Raw genomic sequence first — 20,827 nt, 5'->3', positions numbered from 1 at the left:
GTGTTTCCTTCTGGAGCATCAGTGAGCATAAACAAATGTGAGATAGAATTGCATTTTCTGATACAACCATGTAATTTTAGCTTTTTTTAATGTCTCTGAGCTCTTATGATTTTTGTTTCATGGGACTTATACCTGAGTGCTCTGCATCGCAAATATAGTGCTGTATGTACCAGCTTCCAAGCAAGTTTACAATTTCAGAGAAGCAATACATATGGAGATGGTTATGACACAAATGTCAAAATGTATTAGTTTACAAATCAGCATTTTGGTATTTTGAGGTCATAAAATATTTTCATTGACGCAGCAAAGTAACTTTTATATTGTGTTGATTTAATGTATCTGTTAAAGCAGAGGTTCTCAACTCTGACCCTCGAGGTCCACTTTCCTGCAGAGTTTACCTCCAACCTTGATCAAACTCACCTGCCTGTAACTTTCTAGTAATGATGAAGAGCTTGATTAGCTTGTTCAGGTGTGTTTGATTAGGGTTGGAGCTAAACTCTGCAGGAAAATGGACCTCGAGGGCCAGAGTTGAGAACTCCTGTGTTAAAGGGAACTCAGGGTATTAAGACTTGCATGGCGTATTATAACATAAATTATGTCTCTTACTATAGAAATAGTAGAAAACCCATTAGGTAGTTAGGTAGTGCCAGTAGCTCAAGGAGTGCAACCATTTAATGTAATCGAAAATTATGGCACCCCCTATAGTCCAAAATATGTATAAAACAATATATAAATTTTGTACTACGTATTTCAGTATAATACATTATTGACGTTATATTAAGCCATACAAGTCTTAATACTCGGGGTTCCCTTTCCTTTTTTTCCAACAGTGGACATACATGGATCAAGGACAAATTTGACTTTTTTTTTTCTTCCCTGAATGATTCCTCATAAACATTTAAAATTAACTATCAATATTATGTCAAGAATGTAAGGTTCTCAATATTATTTCTTGTTTATTTTATTTCAGCAATATCACACTTACAGTCATGCTGTTTGTCTGAATATCAGCGTCACTGTGATTTGGCTGTACAGCACTCTTTCTCATGTTGCTTAAATATGTTCCGCTTGGCAGTGATTGTGTCACATTGTAGAATGGATGGACAAATTGCTTTTCACCTAATTTATATTGTATAATAATTAGAACATGAACAATGCAGACAATGTACAGGAGCCTTCTGTCAATCACACACATCTGGGCCATATCGCTGGCCTGCTTTAGACACTAAAACAGGGGCACCACTTAGTGTGACTAAAGCATGTGGAAACTTAAAGCAACTTCACATTTCTCATTTCACGCCTTTCTATCCTCCGCTATCCCATAACTCACCAGGACGGCTCAAGGGAGGGGCTGAGCAGGTGCACTACACATGAAAGGCCAGAACAAAGGGCCATCCAATCACAGAGCGTGGTGACCTGGGCCCCGAGGATGATGGGACCTGGTCAATGTCACCCCGAAATGTCTGTTACTACTATCAGGGTCAAAACAGGTATGTGTGGTAATGGGAATCGCAGATCTCACGCTGACATGGAATGCAGTTGGTTGCACCTGATAGCCGCTGACATTCCATCTGTGTTGTTTTTAAGCAGTTTCTGCAATGTTAACTTCCTGCTAGGCCTATTACACAAATGCCCAGTGGAGTCATTTTTGTTTATTTGAGTAAAATTAGACTGCAGTTAATTCCAATAATTCAAGTCTTTTTTGGAAAGAGGTTCAGATTATTAGCTGGAGATGAGAGAAGGCGTAGTAAATTAGGCCTACCCTAAAATAACTCAACCTTCAATGTCGGAGGCATTTTATGACCCTCCAGAGAGCGAAAGAATTAGTTCTCTTTCCTTTAGACTTCTCTTGCCCTCAGCTTAACAGACAGTCCTGTAATAATTAATTACACTCATTATTACTCAACGTGTCAGTCCTCACTGTAAGCAGAGATATTCCTCCAAGCCAAGGTTTTTAAAATGTTATAAGCTGTCATCTGTCTACTTTCACTATTTCCGTGAATCACAACAGGAAACCTTATTGTGCAAATATGCATACATTACAACATTTGTTCAGTATTACCCAAATTCTAATTATTGCTTTCCGTACATTACCTTTAAAGAACCATTTTGGATTCCCCAAAGAACCTTCTGTGAACAGTTCTTCATAGGATTCATTTACTCGAGAATGAAAATTTCCTGACCCCTATGTCATCCAAGATTTTCACGTCTTTCTTTCCTCAGCTGAAAAGAAATGAAGGTTTTTGAGGAAAACACATTCACCGTATAGTGGACTTAAATGGGAATGAGTGGGTTGAAGGTTTCAATGCCGCTTCAAAGGGCTCTACACAATCCCAGCCGAGGAATAAGGTTTTTATTTAGGAAAACAATCTGTCAGTTTAAAAATAAATAAATAAAAATGTATTTACTTTTAAATAGGGCTGCACCCTAATAGTTTACTAACCGTACAGATAAAAATAACACATATTTTAAATCTGTAAAGACTCTATGTTTATTTGTGTGCACTCACAATAACAACGAAATGTTGTGCTTTTGTAAAATAATGAAAGCAAACAGAATGTGCTTTCTTCCGTCTCGGCTTCTGTAAACTTGAGTGCAAAACTTTGAAACTCTGTGTATACTTGCCAGACATGAAAAATATAGACTATCTATATCAAGTGAAATGTCTACTTTTAAATAAACCAATTTAAATATATTCTCAGATTATGTAATCTGTATGAAACATGCATACAGACGCATCACTACTGCGGAGATGACGAGTCAGTGTCACCGACTTCGTCTCTTGAGCCGAAAACAAAGAAAGCATTAGTTTATCGATAATTTATTAAAATGTTAATCCAGTCTTTTTGCTGTTTTTCCCTGACACATTCTGCCGGTGCACTGTGGCAAGCTTTTTTGTGTCTGCTTAAGTGCTATGTAAAGGCAATTTAAGGCTCATTATTATGATTTATATGGTTTATTGATAAACATGCGACTAATAGTCGACTAATGCTTAAACCAGAAAAAACAGTAAACAGACGAAAAACTAACCATGCATGACCTTTCCAAAATGATTATGTAATGCATGAAGTCGTAGTTCTTATTTCTTATAATAAGTTTCTTTTTTTTTTTTAAGAAAATGACCAATCGTTTAGCTAGATATGACCCTTATTGCATTAAAACTGCAATTTGGACCTTCAACCTGTTGATTCCCATAGAAGTCCACTATATGGAGAAAAATCCTGGAATGTTTCCCTCAAAAACCGTAATTTTTTCTCGACTGAAGAAAGAAAAACATGAATATCTTGAAAGACATGGCGGTAAGAAAATTTTAATTCAGGAGTGAAGCAACTCTTTCAACAAACTATTTTTATTTTTTATTTTTTGTCTAAAGAACAAAATGGTTCTGTTTACACTAATGTCAATGACATTTTTTCATGTGACCTTCATATAACACAAAGAAAAAAGAAAATCTATTTAAATTTGCAAATCAAACCCTGGGGCATAAAAGTTCCAGAGTTGAGGATAAAGGTTGGAGTGAGCAGACAAATAGCTGTGTGACTGTCATTTGGGCTCGTCTCCATTCTGCCAGCACACAGCAGCAGTAGAGAGATGAGCATGACATGTGTGAAGGGCCACTGCTGCTGAGAGATGAAGCAAACCACAGATGCATTTGCACAGAATTATCACACATTTTTGCACACGTTTGCTGTCTCAAACACATGCAGACACAAAATCTGTCCATTTTTTTGCATCTTTTTAAATCACCAAGCCTTACAAATAGCAGCCCTGATAGAAACAAAAGACACGGTACACAGCGCACATTGTTGCAGACTTAGAATTATTGCTTTTTTAATCTTGTATCAGCAAGTGGCAAAACTCATTGGCCTCAGTTTAATTCAGCAATGCAGTCACTCCACATGCAATTCTGTAGATTGGGTTTGCACAGACCATCAACAAGTTACTAAGGTTTAGGGGCTTCTTTCAATCCCAAGTGAGCCTATGCCAAAAGACTCCCTGAAATTCTATTCTGTGTATTGTGTTTTCAGGCGAATGTAGGTAAGTTGTTTACCTACCGCTATGGAAATGTAGACAGCTCTGTTACTTTAAAATCTGATGCTGTTGCTTAGAGACCATGTTCTGCGTCAAGCCTGAAATGGCTCCCAATATAGAGCACAATAGCTCTCATTCTGCACAGCTCCACCCCTGTCTGCACTCCTATTGATTGATCTCCAAATGGATTCAATCTAAGATTAGATCACTGGTACGTATGTAAGCTCATCATTATGGGGACACTATGATTCATGACATGTTCTGATCCATACCGGACCACAAGTGTGAAATCGACTCATGCTGCTCACATTGTCAGGATTCATTATATCCCAAGTCTGTTTGACTAGGAAATATTTACTTTGAGGTACACGTCTCAGTATATAAAGCATGAATAGGTCTTTTATATGATCTGGTTTAATCAGCCATTTAGTAAGAGCGGGCCTACACGTGTCTTTCTTTCATTTCTGAGAAACCAACAAATTACAAAAGAAGCTTTTCAGTTTTTAGAGTCAAACAGGAAGCTTGTGAAAGGACATCTCATGAATGTACTATCCTATTTGTGCAAGGATGTGTGAAGCTTTCAGCGTTTCCTCTTTCAGGCACATTACACTTCCCCATCCAAGTTTCTCTCTCACAATAACAGCTACCAAATCCCTGCCCACACTCCAGTACTTCACAATGAAGAATCAAGAAAATATACAAGTTAGGAAAAAAGAGCATTGTTGTATACACTACTGTTCAAAAGTTAGGAGCTTTTTAAAAACGATTTTAAATAAGTTTCTTATGCTCTATTTTTGTGCAAACTGTAATTATATATATACAGGTGCATCTCAATCAATTAGAATGTCATGTATTTCAGTAATTGAACTCAAATTGTGAAACTTGTGTATTAAAGATAGACTGAAGTAGTTTTTGGTTCTTTTAAATGTGATGATTTGGCTCACATTTAACAAAAACCCACAAATTTACTATCTCAACAAATTAGAATACTTCATAAGACTAATCAATTTTTTTGTAATCAGGTTTCTTTGACAGTGGCCTTCAGCTCATCTGCATTTTTTAGTCTCTCGTTTCTAATTTTCCTCTTGACAATACCCCTTCTCTGTGGGGTTTAGGTCTGTTGAGTTTGCTGGCCAGTCAAACACACCAACACCATGGTCATTTAACCAACTTTTGGTGCTTTTGGCAGTGTGGGCAGGTGCCAAATCCTGCTGGAAAATGAAATCAGCATCTTTAAAAAGCTGGTCAGCAGAATGAAGCATGAAGCATGAAGTGCTCTAAAATTTCTTGGTAAATGGGTGCAGTGACTGGTTTTCAAAAAACACAGTGGACCAACACCAGCTGATGACATTGCACCCCAAATCATCACAGACTGTGGAAACTTAACACTGGACTTCAAGCAACTTGCTCTCATCTGAAAAGAAGACTTTGGACTATTTCCTCTTCTTCTTAGCCCAGGTAAGACACCTCTAATGTTGTCTGTGGTTCAGGAGTGGCTTAACAAGAGGAATACGACAACTGTAGCCAATTTCCTTGACACATCTGTGTGTGGTGGCTCTTGATGCCTTGACCCCAGCCTCAGTCCATTCTTTGTGAAGTTCGCCCACATTCTTGAATCAATTTGGCTTGACAAGCCTCTCAAGGCTGCTGTTCTCTCGGCCGGTTGTGCACCTTTTTCTTCCACACTTTTTCCTTCCACTCAACGTTCTGTTAACATGCTTGGATACAGCACTTTGTGAACAGCCAGCTTCTTTGGCAATGAATGTTTGTGGCTTACCCTCCTTGTGAAGGGTGTCAGTGATTGTCTTCTGGACAACTGTCAGATCAGCAGTCTTCCCCATGATTGTGTAGCCTAGTGAACCAAACTGAGAGAGCATTTTGAAGGCTCAGGAAAACTTTGCAGGTGTTTTGAGTTGATTAGCTGATTGGCATGTCACCATATTCTAATTTGTTGAGATAGTGAATTGGTGTGTTTTTGTTAAATGTGAGCCAAATCATCACAACTAAAAAAAAAACAAAGACGTAAACTACTTCAGTCTGTGTGCATTGAATTTATTTAATACACGAGTTTCACAATTTGAGTTGAATTAATGAAGTAAATGATGTATATATGTATATATACTAGTGGTGGGCATAGATTATTTTTTTTTATCTAGATTAATCTAGATTAAATCTTGAAATTAATCTAGATTAATCTAGATTAAAATGGCTAATTTAAATTCTGCTGAAGGCATTCAGAATATGTGTGCTACCCAAATAATGACTAAAAGTAAGTCTTTGAGAACGGGTTTCTCAAGCCAGGTGGCGCATTAGACCAGGCGATCATCTCCTGTTTCCAAAATGCATTACAAACTGCTTGACAATTGCATTTACAACACAATTAACTATACAAACTTGTGTAACCAAGTACTTCTGCGCAAAAGGCTGTACGACGTGCGCATTCCCGTAAAATACACAGGCGCGCGGGTATGGATAGCCTATCTGCGTGCATAGTCTTCCAATAAACTGCGTTGCTTTTAGAAGCGTCAATTCAGTTGTTGCATATAGTTTAATGTCTTTATTTCGGGATTATCAAAGTAAATTATAACTCAAACTTGAGATTTTACTGGGCCATAGCAGATTTTCACTGGGGCACGTGCCCCAGTAAAAAGGGTCTAGCAACGCACACACCTGCCCTGAAGCGGCTTCATAGCTGCATCCATGTCTGCGCGTCTCATTTGATGTGGTAATTTCACAGAAGTTGAAGACTCGTTCTCGCCCCCTACAGTGCAATTCAACTAGATATACGTCATCCGCGCTAAAATATCAAGGTGAAAGTCATCATATCTTGCGTAGTTTAGACCCAGCTCCCAACCCAACTTTGAGAATAGATTAACGGCGATATTTTTTTTATCGCGCGATATGAGTCTCACGTTAACGCAGCACGTTAACGCCGATAACGGCCCACCACTAATATATACACACACTCATACATACAGCCGATCAAAATATTGTGATCAGTAAGATTTTTAATGTATTTTAAGTACTTTTTTTAATGCTTATCAAGGCTGCATTTATTTGATCAAAAATACAGAAAAAAAATATATTGTAAAATATTACTAAGATGCAAAACAACATTCTTCTATTTTAATATACATTAAAAATCAAAGTTATTTCTGTGATGCTGAATTTTTCAGCATCATTACTCCAGTATTCAGTGTCACATGATCCTTCAGAAATCATTCTAATATGCAGATTTATTATCAGTGTTGGAAACAGTTGTGTTGCTTAATATTTTTTGGAACCTTTGATACTTTTTTTCAGGATTCTTTGATAAATAAAAAGTTCAAAAGAACAGCATTTATTTAAAATAGAAATCTCTTCTAACAATACACAATAATGTTCAAAAGTTTGGGGTCAGTACATTTTTATTCTTTTTTTTTTAAAGAAAAAGCAAGGATGTGTAAAATTGATAAAAAAAAAAAAAGTGATAGCAACGACTTATATTGTTAGAAAAGATGTATATTTTGAATAAAGAATCCTGAAAAAGTATCACAGGTTCCAAAAAAAAGAATTGGTAGCACAACTGTTGCCAACATTGATAATTCAAATAATAAATCAGCATATTAGAATGATTTCTGAAGGATCATGTGACATTGAAGACTGGAGTAATGGCTGATGAAAATTCAGCTTTGCATCACAGGAAAAACATGTATGTTTATGTATATTAAAATAGAAACCTTTATTTAATATTACTTTGCAGTATTATTGTTTTTTCTGTATTTTTGAGTAATCATGATCAGTAAGATTTTTAATGTTTTTAAAAAATTCTCTTCTGCTCATCAAGGTTGCATTTACTTGATAAAAAAAAAACCTGTAAAACTGTGAAATATTATTACAGTTTAAAATAATGGTTTTCTATTTTAATACATTTTCAAATATGATTTATCCTATGATGCAAAGTTGAATTTTCATCAGCCATTACTCCAGTCTTCACTGTCACATGATCCTTTAGAAATCATACTTTTCTTATCAATGCTAGAAAGAGTTGTGCTGCTTTGAGCAGCATTTATACAAAATTTTCTAACAATATAAGTCTTTGCTATCACATTTATCAATTTAACACATCCTTGGTGAATAAAAGTAATAATGTCTTTCAAAAAAAAAAGACAGAATCAAAATTTTAAATAGTAGTTTATATTGCTACAAAATATTTTTGTTGAATAAATTCTGTTCTTTTTAACTTTATTTATTATAAAGTATACAGGTTTCAACAAAATATTAAGCAGCACAACTGTTTTCAACATTGATAAAATCTGAATAAATCAGCATATTAGAATGATTTCTGAAGATTTTAAAATGTATTCAAATAGAAAAAGTTATTTTACATTGAAATAATATATAATTATATTTTCTGGATTTTTAATAAATTCAGCCTTGCATGAGCATAATAAACTTCTTTAAAAAAAAAAAAAAAAATCTTACTGATCCCAAACTTTTGAACAGCAGTGTATATACAGATCCAATGTTAGATATAGCAGTATTTCAAGATTTTTGCATTTTCATGCATTTTTGCAGATTTTAAATCAAGCATTTCTGTCACATTCACAGCTATTTTTGGCTATTTTTACCATTGAACACAAACAGATAGAATGCATTGTCTAGCTTTGCTGAGTAAGTGATTTGTCTTTCACAAAGTCTTGTTTCATTACTTGCACAAAAAACTCTGTGCTAGTCAGAGAGACAGAAAATATGATTCCACTCACTGTAGCCCCAGACTGAGCGACCTGTCCTGGTTAGAGTTTTAAAAGCAAAGGGGTGACCTCTTCTGCCCCATCCTGATGCCCCATAGGATCTGTGCACCATGTAGTCTTCATAGCCTTCACCTAAACCTGTTATTACAAAAACAGTTCGGGAGAAAATCATGTTTACTGTGTGGAACAAAAAATGTTATTTTAAAATCTACAGTAATACACTTACTGTAATAATGTGATACATAAACAAGCTTGTATTTTTCATTTTATAATAATGCTAAGACTTTCAGATATTCATAGTGCTCCCATTTGTTGCAGTTATCAAATTTATGGTGCACTTACCACTCTTGATCTTCATGATGAAGTCTCTGTTGCAATATTAATCTGAGATCATTCAAGCACACACACCTCATTCATACACACTCATACACTGAGGGTTCCTGTCAGAATGTCACTGGTAGAGGAAGTGGTGTCTGAGGGACATCGGAAGACTTAAGGTCTCTGAAAATTATCTGAGGATGTGAAAAAGTCACGCTCTCACAATTCCCCTTTCCCCATCTCAGCGGTTTGAAAGGATTGAAACACAGCAGTGATGTGAGTCACTGGATGCCTCTGACACACATTACAGCACATTCACGGTCCCACGTTACTGTCAGAAAACTCACGGTTTCCATGCTACAACATATTTTGGTAACACCTCCTATAACACCTGTGTAATAAAAAGCATAATGCAATAGTTAGTTCCAGTCCTTGAATTGAATTGGCTGAGAGATTCCAAGAGCACTAATCTTTATATAGTTCATAGGATAGTTCACCCTAAAAATGAAAATTTGTGCTGAAAAAATGGTGACTTTGTTTCTTCAGTAGAACACAAGCGAAGGTTTTTAACTTACACCGTTGCAGTCTGTCAGTCATATAATGGCAGTCAATGGGACCCACGGCTTTGAGAGTCAAAAAAACATAAACAGACAAAACCAAGTTAAGCGGCTCGTGATGATACATTGAGGTCTTAAAGGAGTAGTTCACTGTCAGAACAAAAATTTACAGATAATGTACTCACCCCCTTGTCATCCAAGAGGTTCGTGTCTTTCTTTCTTCAGTCGTAAGGAAATTATGTATTTTGAGGAAAACATTTCAGAATTTCTCTCCATATAATGGACTTCTATGGTGCCCCCGAATTTGAACTTCCAAAATGCAGCTTCAAAGGGCTCTAAAAGATCACAGACGAGGAAAGAAGGGTCTTATCTAGCAAAACGATCGGTTATTTTATAAAAAAAAAAAAAATACAATTTATATACTGTTTAACCTCAAATGCTCATCTTGTCTAGCTCTGTGTGTACTCTGTGTAGAGATTAAAAAGTATTTAAATTGTAAATGTTTTTAGAAAATAAGTGATTGTTTCACTAGATAAGACCCTTCTTCCTCGGCTGGGATCATTTAGAGCCCTTTGAAGCTGCATTTAAACTGCATTTTGGAAGTTCAAACTCGGGGGCAGTCATAACCAGTCATATCCAATCATATCGCAATGGAGGCATTGCCTCATCTGACGTGACTTTCCCCCATTTATTCTCAGTTACCCCCCACCAAACTCACCACACGCTTTAAGGGGTCTCCTAAAACTCAATGGGCTCAGGGGAGGTGAGAAAGACATACTCATGCTGTAACTTTATCTGCTGGTGGCACTGTTGGACAGTTTTATTTTAGAAAAAAGAGTGATTTATACAATGTTTATGTCGTATTTTGTTATATTTGCATTGCTTTATTTTTGTACTACAATTTTTTTCATCCAGTATTTTTAGAAGACACTTCCTCCTTTCCTCCACAGAGTAAACGCCCCACTGCATACTTTTTCAGAGACTCTGGAGTATTTTTGGAAGTATTTTTCCTAGCTGTTTTTACAAAAGAGATTTTTTAAGAGTTGTTAAAGAGTTGTAGGCCATAAACCAATCCAACCAGCTACAAGGTGAATCACATCATTTCAAACTTTGGTTTATAAGAAAAAAGTATTTGAAAATGTAGATAAAAAGACAACGGTACAGGGCTGTGTATTTATAACTACATACGCAGCTAAATCTGGCTAAAGTAAACATTACGGCTCATCATACCACACCAGAGAGGGGCGGAGCGAGCAGAGCTCATTAGCATTTAAAGGAACATGCAATAGAATAGTTCGCTCTAAAAAGAGCTGATTTTGACAAGGTAAAAAGTGTGTTTTTTACACTTTGAAATTTTAATCAAAGTATGCTATAGACTTCTCATTAAGACCCTGAAGAATCATATCAACTTGTGGAAAATGGGCATCTGATGACCCCTATAAGGAATGAAAAGCCACTGTTGCTCATAGATGTGCAATGGATAATTTGGCTATTTGGGCTAATTTCAGCTACTAGCCAAAACATGTTTATTTATTTTTTTAAGTTTTATCCTCCTGGAGTCTAAGGTCTCCATCTGGACCCACGTCCATTGAAATACTGTTCCAGGAAAAGTAGGGAAGATCAAAAACTAGGGGGAAAAAACCTGCGGCAACATAAAGGTAGCCCAATTTGATGGTGCCAATTTTGTATCTAAAATTTAAAAGATCCAATATTAAAGGGATAGTTCTCCAAAAAATTAAACTTCAGTCATTAATTACTCACCATGAAGTCATTCCAATATTTTTGATCAAATCCAAGTCATTTTTTTGTTTTCTTCTTGCACAAAAAGTATTCTCGTAGCTTTAAAAAATTACAATTGAACCACTGATGTCACGTGGACTATTTTAACAATGTCCTTACTACCTTTCTGTGCCTTGAACATGGTAGTTGTGTTACTGTCTATGTAGGGTCAGAAAGCTCTTGGATTTTATCCAAAATATCTTAATTTGTGTTCCGAAGATGAACAAAGGTATTCTGGGTTTGGAACGACATGAGGGTGAGTAATTATTGACAGAATTTGCATTTTGGGGCGAACATTTTTGGATCACACTCGCAATCATGCTGTTGGTCTAAATATTAACATAGTGCCTTCACAAAAAGCGTTAACATTTCTCATTTCTTTCACACCAGTAAGCTACGTGATGCACAGATTGAACCAGTATGTGAATCTCAGCATTGTAATGAAGTGAAAAAGTACATTGTTGCTACTCTGAAAGCTTTCAGTTCTCTCTTAAAGTTGTAGTAAGGAATACCCAGGAATGAAAATTCTGTTAACATTTTTCCCCTTCAACTTCCAAATGCTTTTTTCTTCTGTGGAACACAAAATATGTTCCAAAGAATCTTTTACATAAAACAATAATTCCCACAATACTTCCCTGTCCACATTAACCACTTGTGTTGATATAAATAGCACTTGTGCTGTCGGTTCAGACGTCCTGACGCATAATTGTAACAAAGAGTCATTAGAGTTGCCATTATGTATCCAAAGAAAATTCTAAACTTGCTTGTTGTTCTTACATTTCCAACTCACACAAATCTGTGGTGAGAATGATCCTGGGTTCACGAGGACTTTAGTTGGCAGTATGGCAATGACACTGCCCCCTCAAGCCATCTGACTGGAGAATCATACACCTGCTGGGCTTCATCAGGCAAAAGCTGCTCTGTGTCGGGAACGCTACACATTGTACAGAAAATGTTTCGTTTGATGAGAGCCAACAGAACCACAGACCTTCTGACTATGTATACATTAGCGGTATTAAAATACACTACCCGGGGGAATTTTTTAGCCATGTCTCACCTGATTTAGTCAACCTTCCCACTGAGCTGTCCCTGTGATTTTTTTTTAGTCACCAATAATTTCTTGACTTTCATCACACATTCTGTCAGAAGTGCTGAACCATGATTAATTATCATCCAAACACTTGAGTAAAAGTGAGACTATGTTGATCTGGGGACAGAAAGTGAGATTTTTTCATGTACTACTTTACCATCTCACAAATTTAATTAGATTCTAATGCTTTTCATCTCAATGTATGCATTTACTAAGGTTTTTATTGTAATATTTCTAGATCCAACATGAATAGCTCTCGTCTATACTAACACTATTTTCAGAGACGTAAACAGCTGTATTATACACATTATAACATAGTTAGTGGTCACATTTAGAGTTTCTTTGGTAAATCTTGCAGGCAAATTACATTAATTTCATTGGGAATCCATGTGATTGGGAGTTTTACTCACATGTTTAAAGCTGCAATTGTAACTTTTTTGGTTAAAAAAAGTTTAAAAAGTTCCATCGAGCAAGTACATAACCAGTGTTCAAAACTATCTCCTTACCTTAGCCCGAACAACGATAAGCTTAATGTTTTCTAATTTGATTGTTGCAGGTGGGTTTCCCTGGGAAACATGAGTTTTCCGCCATTTGTCTGCGGCATTATGTCAAGTCTGTATACATAAAGAAGGGGTCCAGAGTAGTAGGCTATGTCATTAGATTCGTCCGCGCTGAGAAGTTGTGCATGAAAGCCCATTTCCGCCACTGTATAAAAAATAAAAAAAGGTAAATTGTAACTTGTGGCTTTTTTCTCAGAATTGCGAGTTTATATCTCACAATTCTGACTTTTTTCTCAAAATTGCGTGATACAAACTTGCAATTCTGAATTGTGTTATATCAACTTGCAACTGTGAGTCATAAAGTTAGAATTGTAAGATAAACTCACAATTCTGAGGAAAAAAAGTCACAATTGAGATACTCTCGCAATTCTGAGAAAAAAAGTCACAGTTGTGAGTTATAAACTCACAATTCTAAGAAAAAAGTCACAACAAAGTCACAATTGTGAGATATAAACTCGCAATTCTGAGAAAAAAGTCACAAGAAAGTGAGGAAAAAGTTTATTTCACAAAATCATAAAGGTATACGTCACAATTCTGACTTAATACAGTATCACGCAATTCTGAAAAAAAGTCAGATTTGTGAGTTCATATCACAATTCTGACTTTATAACACGTAATTGCGAGTTTACATCTCCCAATGTCCACTGGTGCCCAAGGTCAAGTTTCTCTGCAGACTGCCTGATGTTGTTGTTGAGAATTTTGATGTATTGCTCCTTTTTCATGGAGCCGTTTACTGTTTTATTAGGTTCCCTGGTCCACCGGCTGAAAAACACCCTAAAAACATTAGGTTCCCACCATTATGTTTGACAGTGGGGATGGTGTTTTTAGGGTTGAAGGCTTCTCCTTTTTTACACCAAATGAAGGCTACATCATTGTGGCCAAACAATTCAAGTTTTGTTTTATCTGACCATAAAACAGAAGACCAGAAGTCTTCTTTGTCCAGATGAGCATTTGCAAAGACCAAGCGGGCTTTTGTGTGACTTGTGTGGAGAAGTGGTGTCCTCCTTGGTCTGCGTCTGTGGAACCCAGCGGTGTGCAGTGTCCGTTGGACTGTCTGCCTTGAGATGTTGCCACTAGCAGAGCCCAGATTCATCAGGCTGGCCTTGGTGGTGATCCTTGGATTCTTTTTTACCTCTCTCACTATCCTCCTGGCCAGCACAGGTGTCACATTTGGCTTCCGACCACGTCCTTTAAGATTTTTCACAGAGCAGAACGTCTTGTATTTTTAATAATACTTTGCACTGTAGCCACTGGAACTTCAAAACATTTAGATATGGTCTTATAGCCCTTTCCTGACTTATGAGCAGCCACAATGCGCAGCCGCAGGTCCTCAGTGAGCTCCTTTGTCTTAGCCATGATTGTCCACAAACCAACAGCAGAGAGCTTCTGTTTATCACCTGTTGAGTTGATTAAAACAGCTGTTCCCAATGAATCAGGGTAATTAGGATGCTTTAGAACAGCTTGGACTATTTGGAATGGTATAGAACTTTGGATTTTTTTGGATGTAAATAAAAGTTGATAAATATATTTTTTTTTTTCCACAATGATGCCTCTTGTACAACATCTTATAATCTTTTGGAAGAAGCCTGTGTCATTTCCGGTCCAAAAAAATTTGCTGGTTGAATAAAAGTAACTTTAAGTCAGAATTAAATATTGTTCTAAATAAAGTCAATGGCACTTCAAATCACTTTCAAAACCTTTTTTATGTCCAGTCATGTTATCGTGCATTTGTATGGAAGCTAATATAGTTATTGTTATAGTTTCTTTATAGTTCTTGTTCTTGGTGTAAACGTGCCTTAATCATTGAAAAAGTAGCTTGTTACTGGAAAAAACTATGCTGACTTGAAAACTGCCAAACTGCTGATGCTACTCAAACTTGTGTTAAATTAGTAAAGGCACTATTTTAAGTTACTCGTCAACACGGATGATAAGCAGGGGAATGTATTTAAACACACAAGAGATTCATGCTTAGATCATCACAGTGTCCGGAGTTTATTGCATGCAATGACCTCAAAATAACAGCATATGGTTGAGTTATTTTCGTACAGGAGCATCTTGTAAAATTATAGAGCGCTGTTTTTTTGAGCTTGCTTCTCCATTTGCGCTGTTCTCTGTTCTTCTTTCCAAAACATGTTTTACGTTCGTACTGCCTTGCTTGCCTGAATTTCTGACCTAGTGTATTTCGTACAGGTGTCCAATTAATGTCTGCGTCAGATTTATTCTGGTGTGTAACCTCAAGTGTTGAATCGCACGTCAACAAGACACTACATTTTCTCAAGCTCAGTGTTTTTCCCCCTGCTACCACAGTAAATCCATCACCACATTTGTTTTCAGGCCTTGCGCATAAACAAAAATCTGAAATCCCCCAGGATCCATCTGCACAGTTTCTCTACCATCTTTTTCTCTCCCTGCTTTTCTCTGATGATGAAGAGATGCAGTAAGGAGTTTCTCTGTGATGGATGACGTAGTTTATTGTGCTGCAGACGAGAGTTTGCGGTATGAGGGGGAGAGAGTCGGTTTGTGCAGGTGTACGGCTGCCACAGTGCTGTTTATCCTGGCTCTGTATTGTGTCTGGGAACGGGGGCTCTGATGGAGACTAAACGTCCCCTGCGGCCTCAAAAACAATCTAGAACATGAGGCAAAGGAGGAGAGAAATGCTTAGCTGGTCGGCTTTCAGATTGTTTCTTGAGAATATGTGCAGGTCTTTTTAAGGAACTCTGTTTTTGAAAATGCTTGATAAAGGAGTTTAGGTGAAAGGCACTTGAACTAATTGGAAACTTTTCAATTTAGTATAAAAAGGGCTATCTTGCCCCATTACTGAGGTAAGATGATGTAAATCTGAAACAAGAATCTTAGCCTGACTGCCATCTGATGTTTATTTTAACAGTTGTTAATATAAAGTGCTAAATGGAATTCTTTGTAAATTTATGTATGTTGACGAATAATACATTTCAATAATTGACCGACGACAGTCATATAAAATAACAGAATCCCACTCCACTTGTGAATTAGTCTAATTCTAACTCAAGTGATAATATGATAGCAACATATTCACATCTTATTCTGCTTAAATGGCCTATAATGACTACTGACAGAGTTTTGAATGAAGATGTAATTAATTGAATTATTATAAATTAGCTCAATGAATTATAAATAATATTAAATTATAAAACAAGAGCAACCAGCAATTTGGAAGTTGGCAAATGTAAATATACCAAATAAATTTTTTTAATTAAATTAAATTTTTTATTAAAATTTATTTATTTACTCATTCATTCATTCGTGCATGCACCAAAAAATATAAAAATATATATTAAACTATAAAAAGAGAGAAAATAGCAATTTGGAAGGAGGCATCTTAAATTTATTTATTTATGCATTAAAAAATTTAATTATAAAACAAGAGCAACCAGTAATGTGGGAGGCAAATAAATGTATTTATTTATGCATAAAAATATTAAATTATAAAACAAGAGCAACCAGAAATTTGAAAGGAGGCTAATTAAATTAATTAAACTATTTATTTATGTATTTAAATTACATTTATTTATTCATTCACGCATGCATGCATGAAAAATATTAAATTATAAAACAAGAGCAACCAAAAATTTAGAAGAGGCAAATTAAATTAAATTAAATTAAAAACTATGTATTTATTAATTCATTTATTTATTTAAATTACATTTACTTATGTATTCATTCATGCATGCATAAATCAAAAAATATATATTATAAAACAAGAGCAACCAGCAATTTGGAAGAAGGCCAATTAAATTAATGAATTGATTTATTTATTTATGCATAAAAATGTTAAATTATAAAACAAGAGCAACCAGCAATTTCGAAGGAGGCAAATTCAATTAAATTAAATTATTTATTTATTTAAATTACATTTATTTATTTATTTATTTACTCATGCGTGCATGCATTAAAAATATTACATTATAAAACAAGAACAAGCAGCCATTTGGAAGGAGGCAAATTACATTTATTAATTTATTTATTTATGCATAAAAAATATTCAATTATAAAACAAGAGCAACCAGCAATTTGGAAGGAGGGAAATTAAATTTACTTATTTATGCATTAAAAATATTAAATTATGAAACTAGAGCGAACATTTCGTAGGAGGCAAATTACGTTTTATTTTTATTTTTTTATTTCTCTCTGCATCAATTAAAATCCATTAATTAAACCCCTTATTTTATTAAATTACAAAAAGTGCTTTGTTTCTTTAAAATTAAAAGTATAGTCCACCCCAAAATGAAAATTCTGTCATCAATAGCGACATTTTCACATATTATTCTGCTCAATAGCCTATAATGACTGCAGGTGTTTTAAATGTAGATCTAATTCATGGAATTATTATAAACTAGCTCAACGAATTATAAAAACGACTGAATTATAAAACATATATTTTAATTTTCACATATATTTTTTGTCATTTACCTATCTATGAAATCTTAATTTCAAATAAAGGTATAGTTCACCCAAAAATTAAAATTCTGTCATAATTTACTCACCCTCCACTTGTTCCAAACCTGTTTGAGTTTCTTCTGCTGAAAAAAAAGAAGAATGTTGGTTACCAAACAGTTGATAGTATCCATTGACTTTCATAGTAAAGGAAAAATACGGAAAATTATAACTATGGAAAATTCTAATTTCAATAATAAAGAGCTATCCCTTTAATGCCATGGTTTAATATTTTTAATATTTTCTCATCTAATGCTGTGACATTACCATTTTTATTTGTGGATTTAGAGTCCAAATCATTTTTGGAGCCACTGTATACTGGCTAAACTGAATGTTTATTATGTCTGGTTATGATTTAGTGGCAAATTCATTCTGCACAGAAGTTCATATTATGCACCTGCTGCTTTGGCTTTTACTACAATCTGGGAAAGAGGAAGACTGCCACCTACTGTTCAATTCACAATTCCTGAGCATTAGCTTGTAAAACTTCAATAGTAGCCTATATCAGAGTCTGCAGCCAGTATGACTTTAAAGACATGAATGATCAGTTATGCCCCATAAGACGAAGGTCTTTCCCACTCCTTTACCGTCTGTCACTGATGTCTGTTGGGAACGCAGTAGGACAGGGACCCTTTCATCCCTCCAGAGGGTGGGGAGGGGGGGATGCGATTAGCACCGATTATGTACAGATTTGTCATCGTCGTAAATCCACAGCTGTCGGGGGCTTCACATTTTTACATGTCACTTCAAACACATTCCTCTCTGTCTCCGCCTGCTTTACAGCTTCTGTCCAACTACTGATGGCTGCAGAAGAGGGTCACCCTTCTCTTGAGCTTCTCCAGCGAGATGTCACGTTTCACGTCATGCTGCCTGAATGCTTGTTAGGAGCAAATTGGAAGTCCAGCAGTTCTCCGTACAAGGTGTTGTTTGAACCCTGTGTCCTTTTCTCATCCTGACTTTCCCTGGTGTTTATATCCTTTCTTCTCCTCTCATCTCCTCCTTTCGTCCACATCCAGCAGCTGGAGGACCAGTGAGATTGTTTGTGTGTATGTGTGTATGTGTGTGTGTGTATGATCTCCTCTTACCAGCTGTTTGCTATTCCTCATGCTGACGGCCTGGGAGTCTCCCAGAAGCCAAACTGAGCCCTTGACCCAGAGTCCCATCCTTTCACAGATCTGTCTTAAACCGCACTGCTGAGACGATATTAATTTACTCACAAAAAATAAATGTTCATCCATCCATGTTATTTTTACTGTTTTTCACATTTTAAAGTGACAGTAAAGTTCTCAAAACTATTCACCTTATTTATATGCACAGTTAATGTACTACTGCTGAATACGTTGTTTTGCTCATTTATGTGGTCTAAACCACTGTAAAAAAAAAAAATAAAAATAAAAATAAAACATGTGGAAGCTGCTAAATCATTTAGAGAAGGACTTAAAGGAGTAGTTCACTTTCAGAACAAAAATGTACTGATATTGTGCTCACCCCCATCATGTCATCCAAGATTTTCATGTCTTTCTTTCTTCAGTCGTAAGGAAATTATGTTTTTTGAGTAAAACATTTCAGGATTTCTCTCCATATAATGGACTTCTATGGTGCCCCTGAGTTTGAACTTCCAATATACAGCTACAAAGGGCTCTAAACGATCACAGCCGAGAAAAACGGTCTTATCTAGCAAAATGATGGGTTATTTTCTAAAAAAATAAAAATAAAAATACAATTTATATTAATAAATTAAACTACTTGGCAAGATTAGCTTTTAAGATTAAAAAGTATATAAGTTGTAAACGTTTTTAGAAAATAACCGATCATTAAGACCCTTCTTCCTCGGCTGGGATCATTTAGAGCACTTTGAAGCTGCATTTAGATACATTTTGGAAGTTCAAACTCAGGGGCACCATAGAAGTCCATTATATAGAGAGAAATCCTGAAATGTTTTCCTCAAAAACACAATTTCTTTACGACAGAAGAAAGAAAGACATGAAGATCTTGGATGACAAGGGGGTGAGTACATTATCTGTAAATTTTTGTTCTGAAAGTGAACTACTCCTTTAAGCAGGAGGGGGCACAATATTTTAACAAACTAAAGTTAAATTGTGTATGAGCAGTATTAATTAAGATATTAGCCTAATATTTCACCTACCTGACTAGAAATGATGTTGTCAAGATTCCTGCCCTGGAAATCCTGGTTCAGCCTGGCCTACCACAAACACCTTCCGACAGTCTTTTGCACACTTCTCCTTGATTTGTTATAACTTTTGGCAGTCTATAGTACTCCAAATGTTTTTCTCAGTCCGACCGATTAATTCAAGACAATAACTTACAATTTTCACAGCAAAATCAGCAAAATATTCGAGTTTCGTTCGGTTCAGTGGCATTGTTTACATTCTGACAGAGGAAGTCTCACCCATACATGTCTGAATTGAAGTATAATCCTGGGATGTGTTTTAAACAGTATTGGAGGAGTTACTGAATTTTCGGACACAGTAAGATTACATTGTTGTACCTTTTAACCACTTTAAATATAATTTCAAATAAATAAAATCAAATTTAAACTGTCACTATAATAATACAGCGCATTAGCATTACCGTTAGTTACTATAGCCTAGAGTTTGCTAGCTAGCTAGCTAGGCCTTCTTCTCAAAAATGAGGTATTACCTGGTTGCGATAATTTACAAAACAAGCTTCGGCAGCTTTCAGTGGGCGTGGTTTCGGCGCCGACAGCAGGCACGCCCCCAGCGTTTGAGAGCAGAGAATATACTGCTTATTTTTTCAAGATTTTGATAACTTATTTTATTTACTTGGCGGTTTTCATCATTCAAAACACATTTTTCTGTAATGTAACAAACTCAGAACACGTTTAATAAAGCTTTACACGCAGTCAGGGGCGGATCTACCGGGGTGGCACGGGGTGGCAATTGCCACCCTAAGAAAAAGCCTTGCCACCCCATTTGCCACCCCAGCACTAGTGTCCTAGTGTTCAAAAAATAAAAGAGTTTCCTCGACCGATTTACAGCAGAGACTCTGTATTTTGATGACATAAAAATAGCGTATAGTGTGACGAGCGTCCCAATCATCTATCAGCGTCGCCCTGGAAACCAAGGACTGACACCTGGAAGAGCTAGTCAGAAGCCAAGCGATCAAGCGAAAACATGCCGGGAGGTTGTCGCATCAGTCCGCGATGGCTTGAAAACGACAAATACGAATTATGTTTAAAACGAGATCTCGGGGCTCGCAAAATCCCCAGCCCGACGTCCCGGGGCTATTGTGTTTTCCAGTCGG

The 20,827-nt window shown here is 36.0% G+C and overlaps 1 protein-coding gene across 1 annotated transcript in view; it reads right to left on the bottom strand.

The window, feature by feature from the left end:
* Positions 1-8,879, bottom strand: part of hdac9b (histone deacetylase 9b) — a 75,221-nt gene extending 66,342 nt beyond the window's left edge. The window contains exon 1 of the mRNA XM_073847344.1: positions 8,778-8,879. Coding sequence (XP_073703445.1) covers positions 8,778-8,877 — 100 coding nt within the window. The 5' untranslated portion in view covers positions 8,878-8,879. The remainder of the gene's footprint in view (positions 1-8,777) is intronic.
* Between the last annotated feature and the right edge of the window lie 11,948 nt (positions 8,880-20,827).

The sequence above is a fragment of the Garra rufa genome, chromosome 9 (assembly GCF_049309525.1).
Source record: "Garra rufa chromosome 9, GarRuf1.0, whole genome shotgun sequence".
NCBI classification, from domain to species: Eukaryota; Metazoa; Chordata; class Actinopteri; order Cypriniformes; family Cyprinidae; genus Garra; species Garra rufa.
The sequence above is the reverse complement of the archived record's forward strand: the minus strand, read 5'-3'. Positions and strand labels throughout refer to the sequence as shown.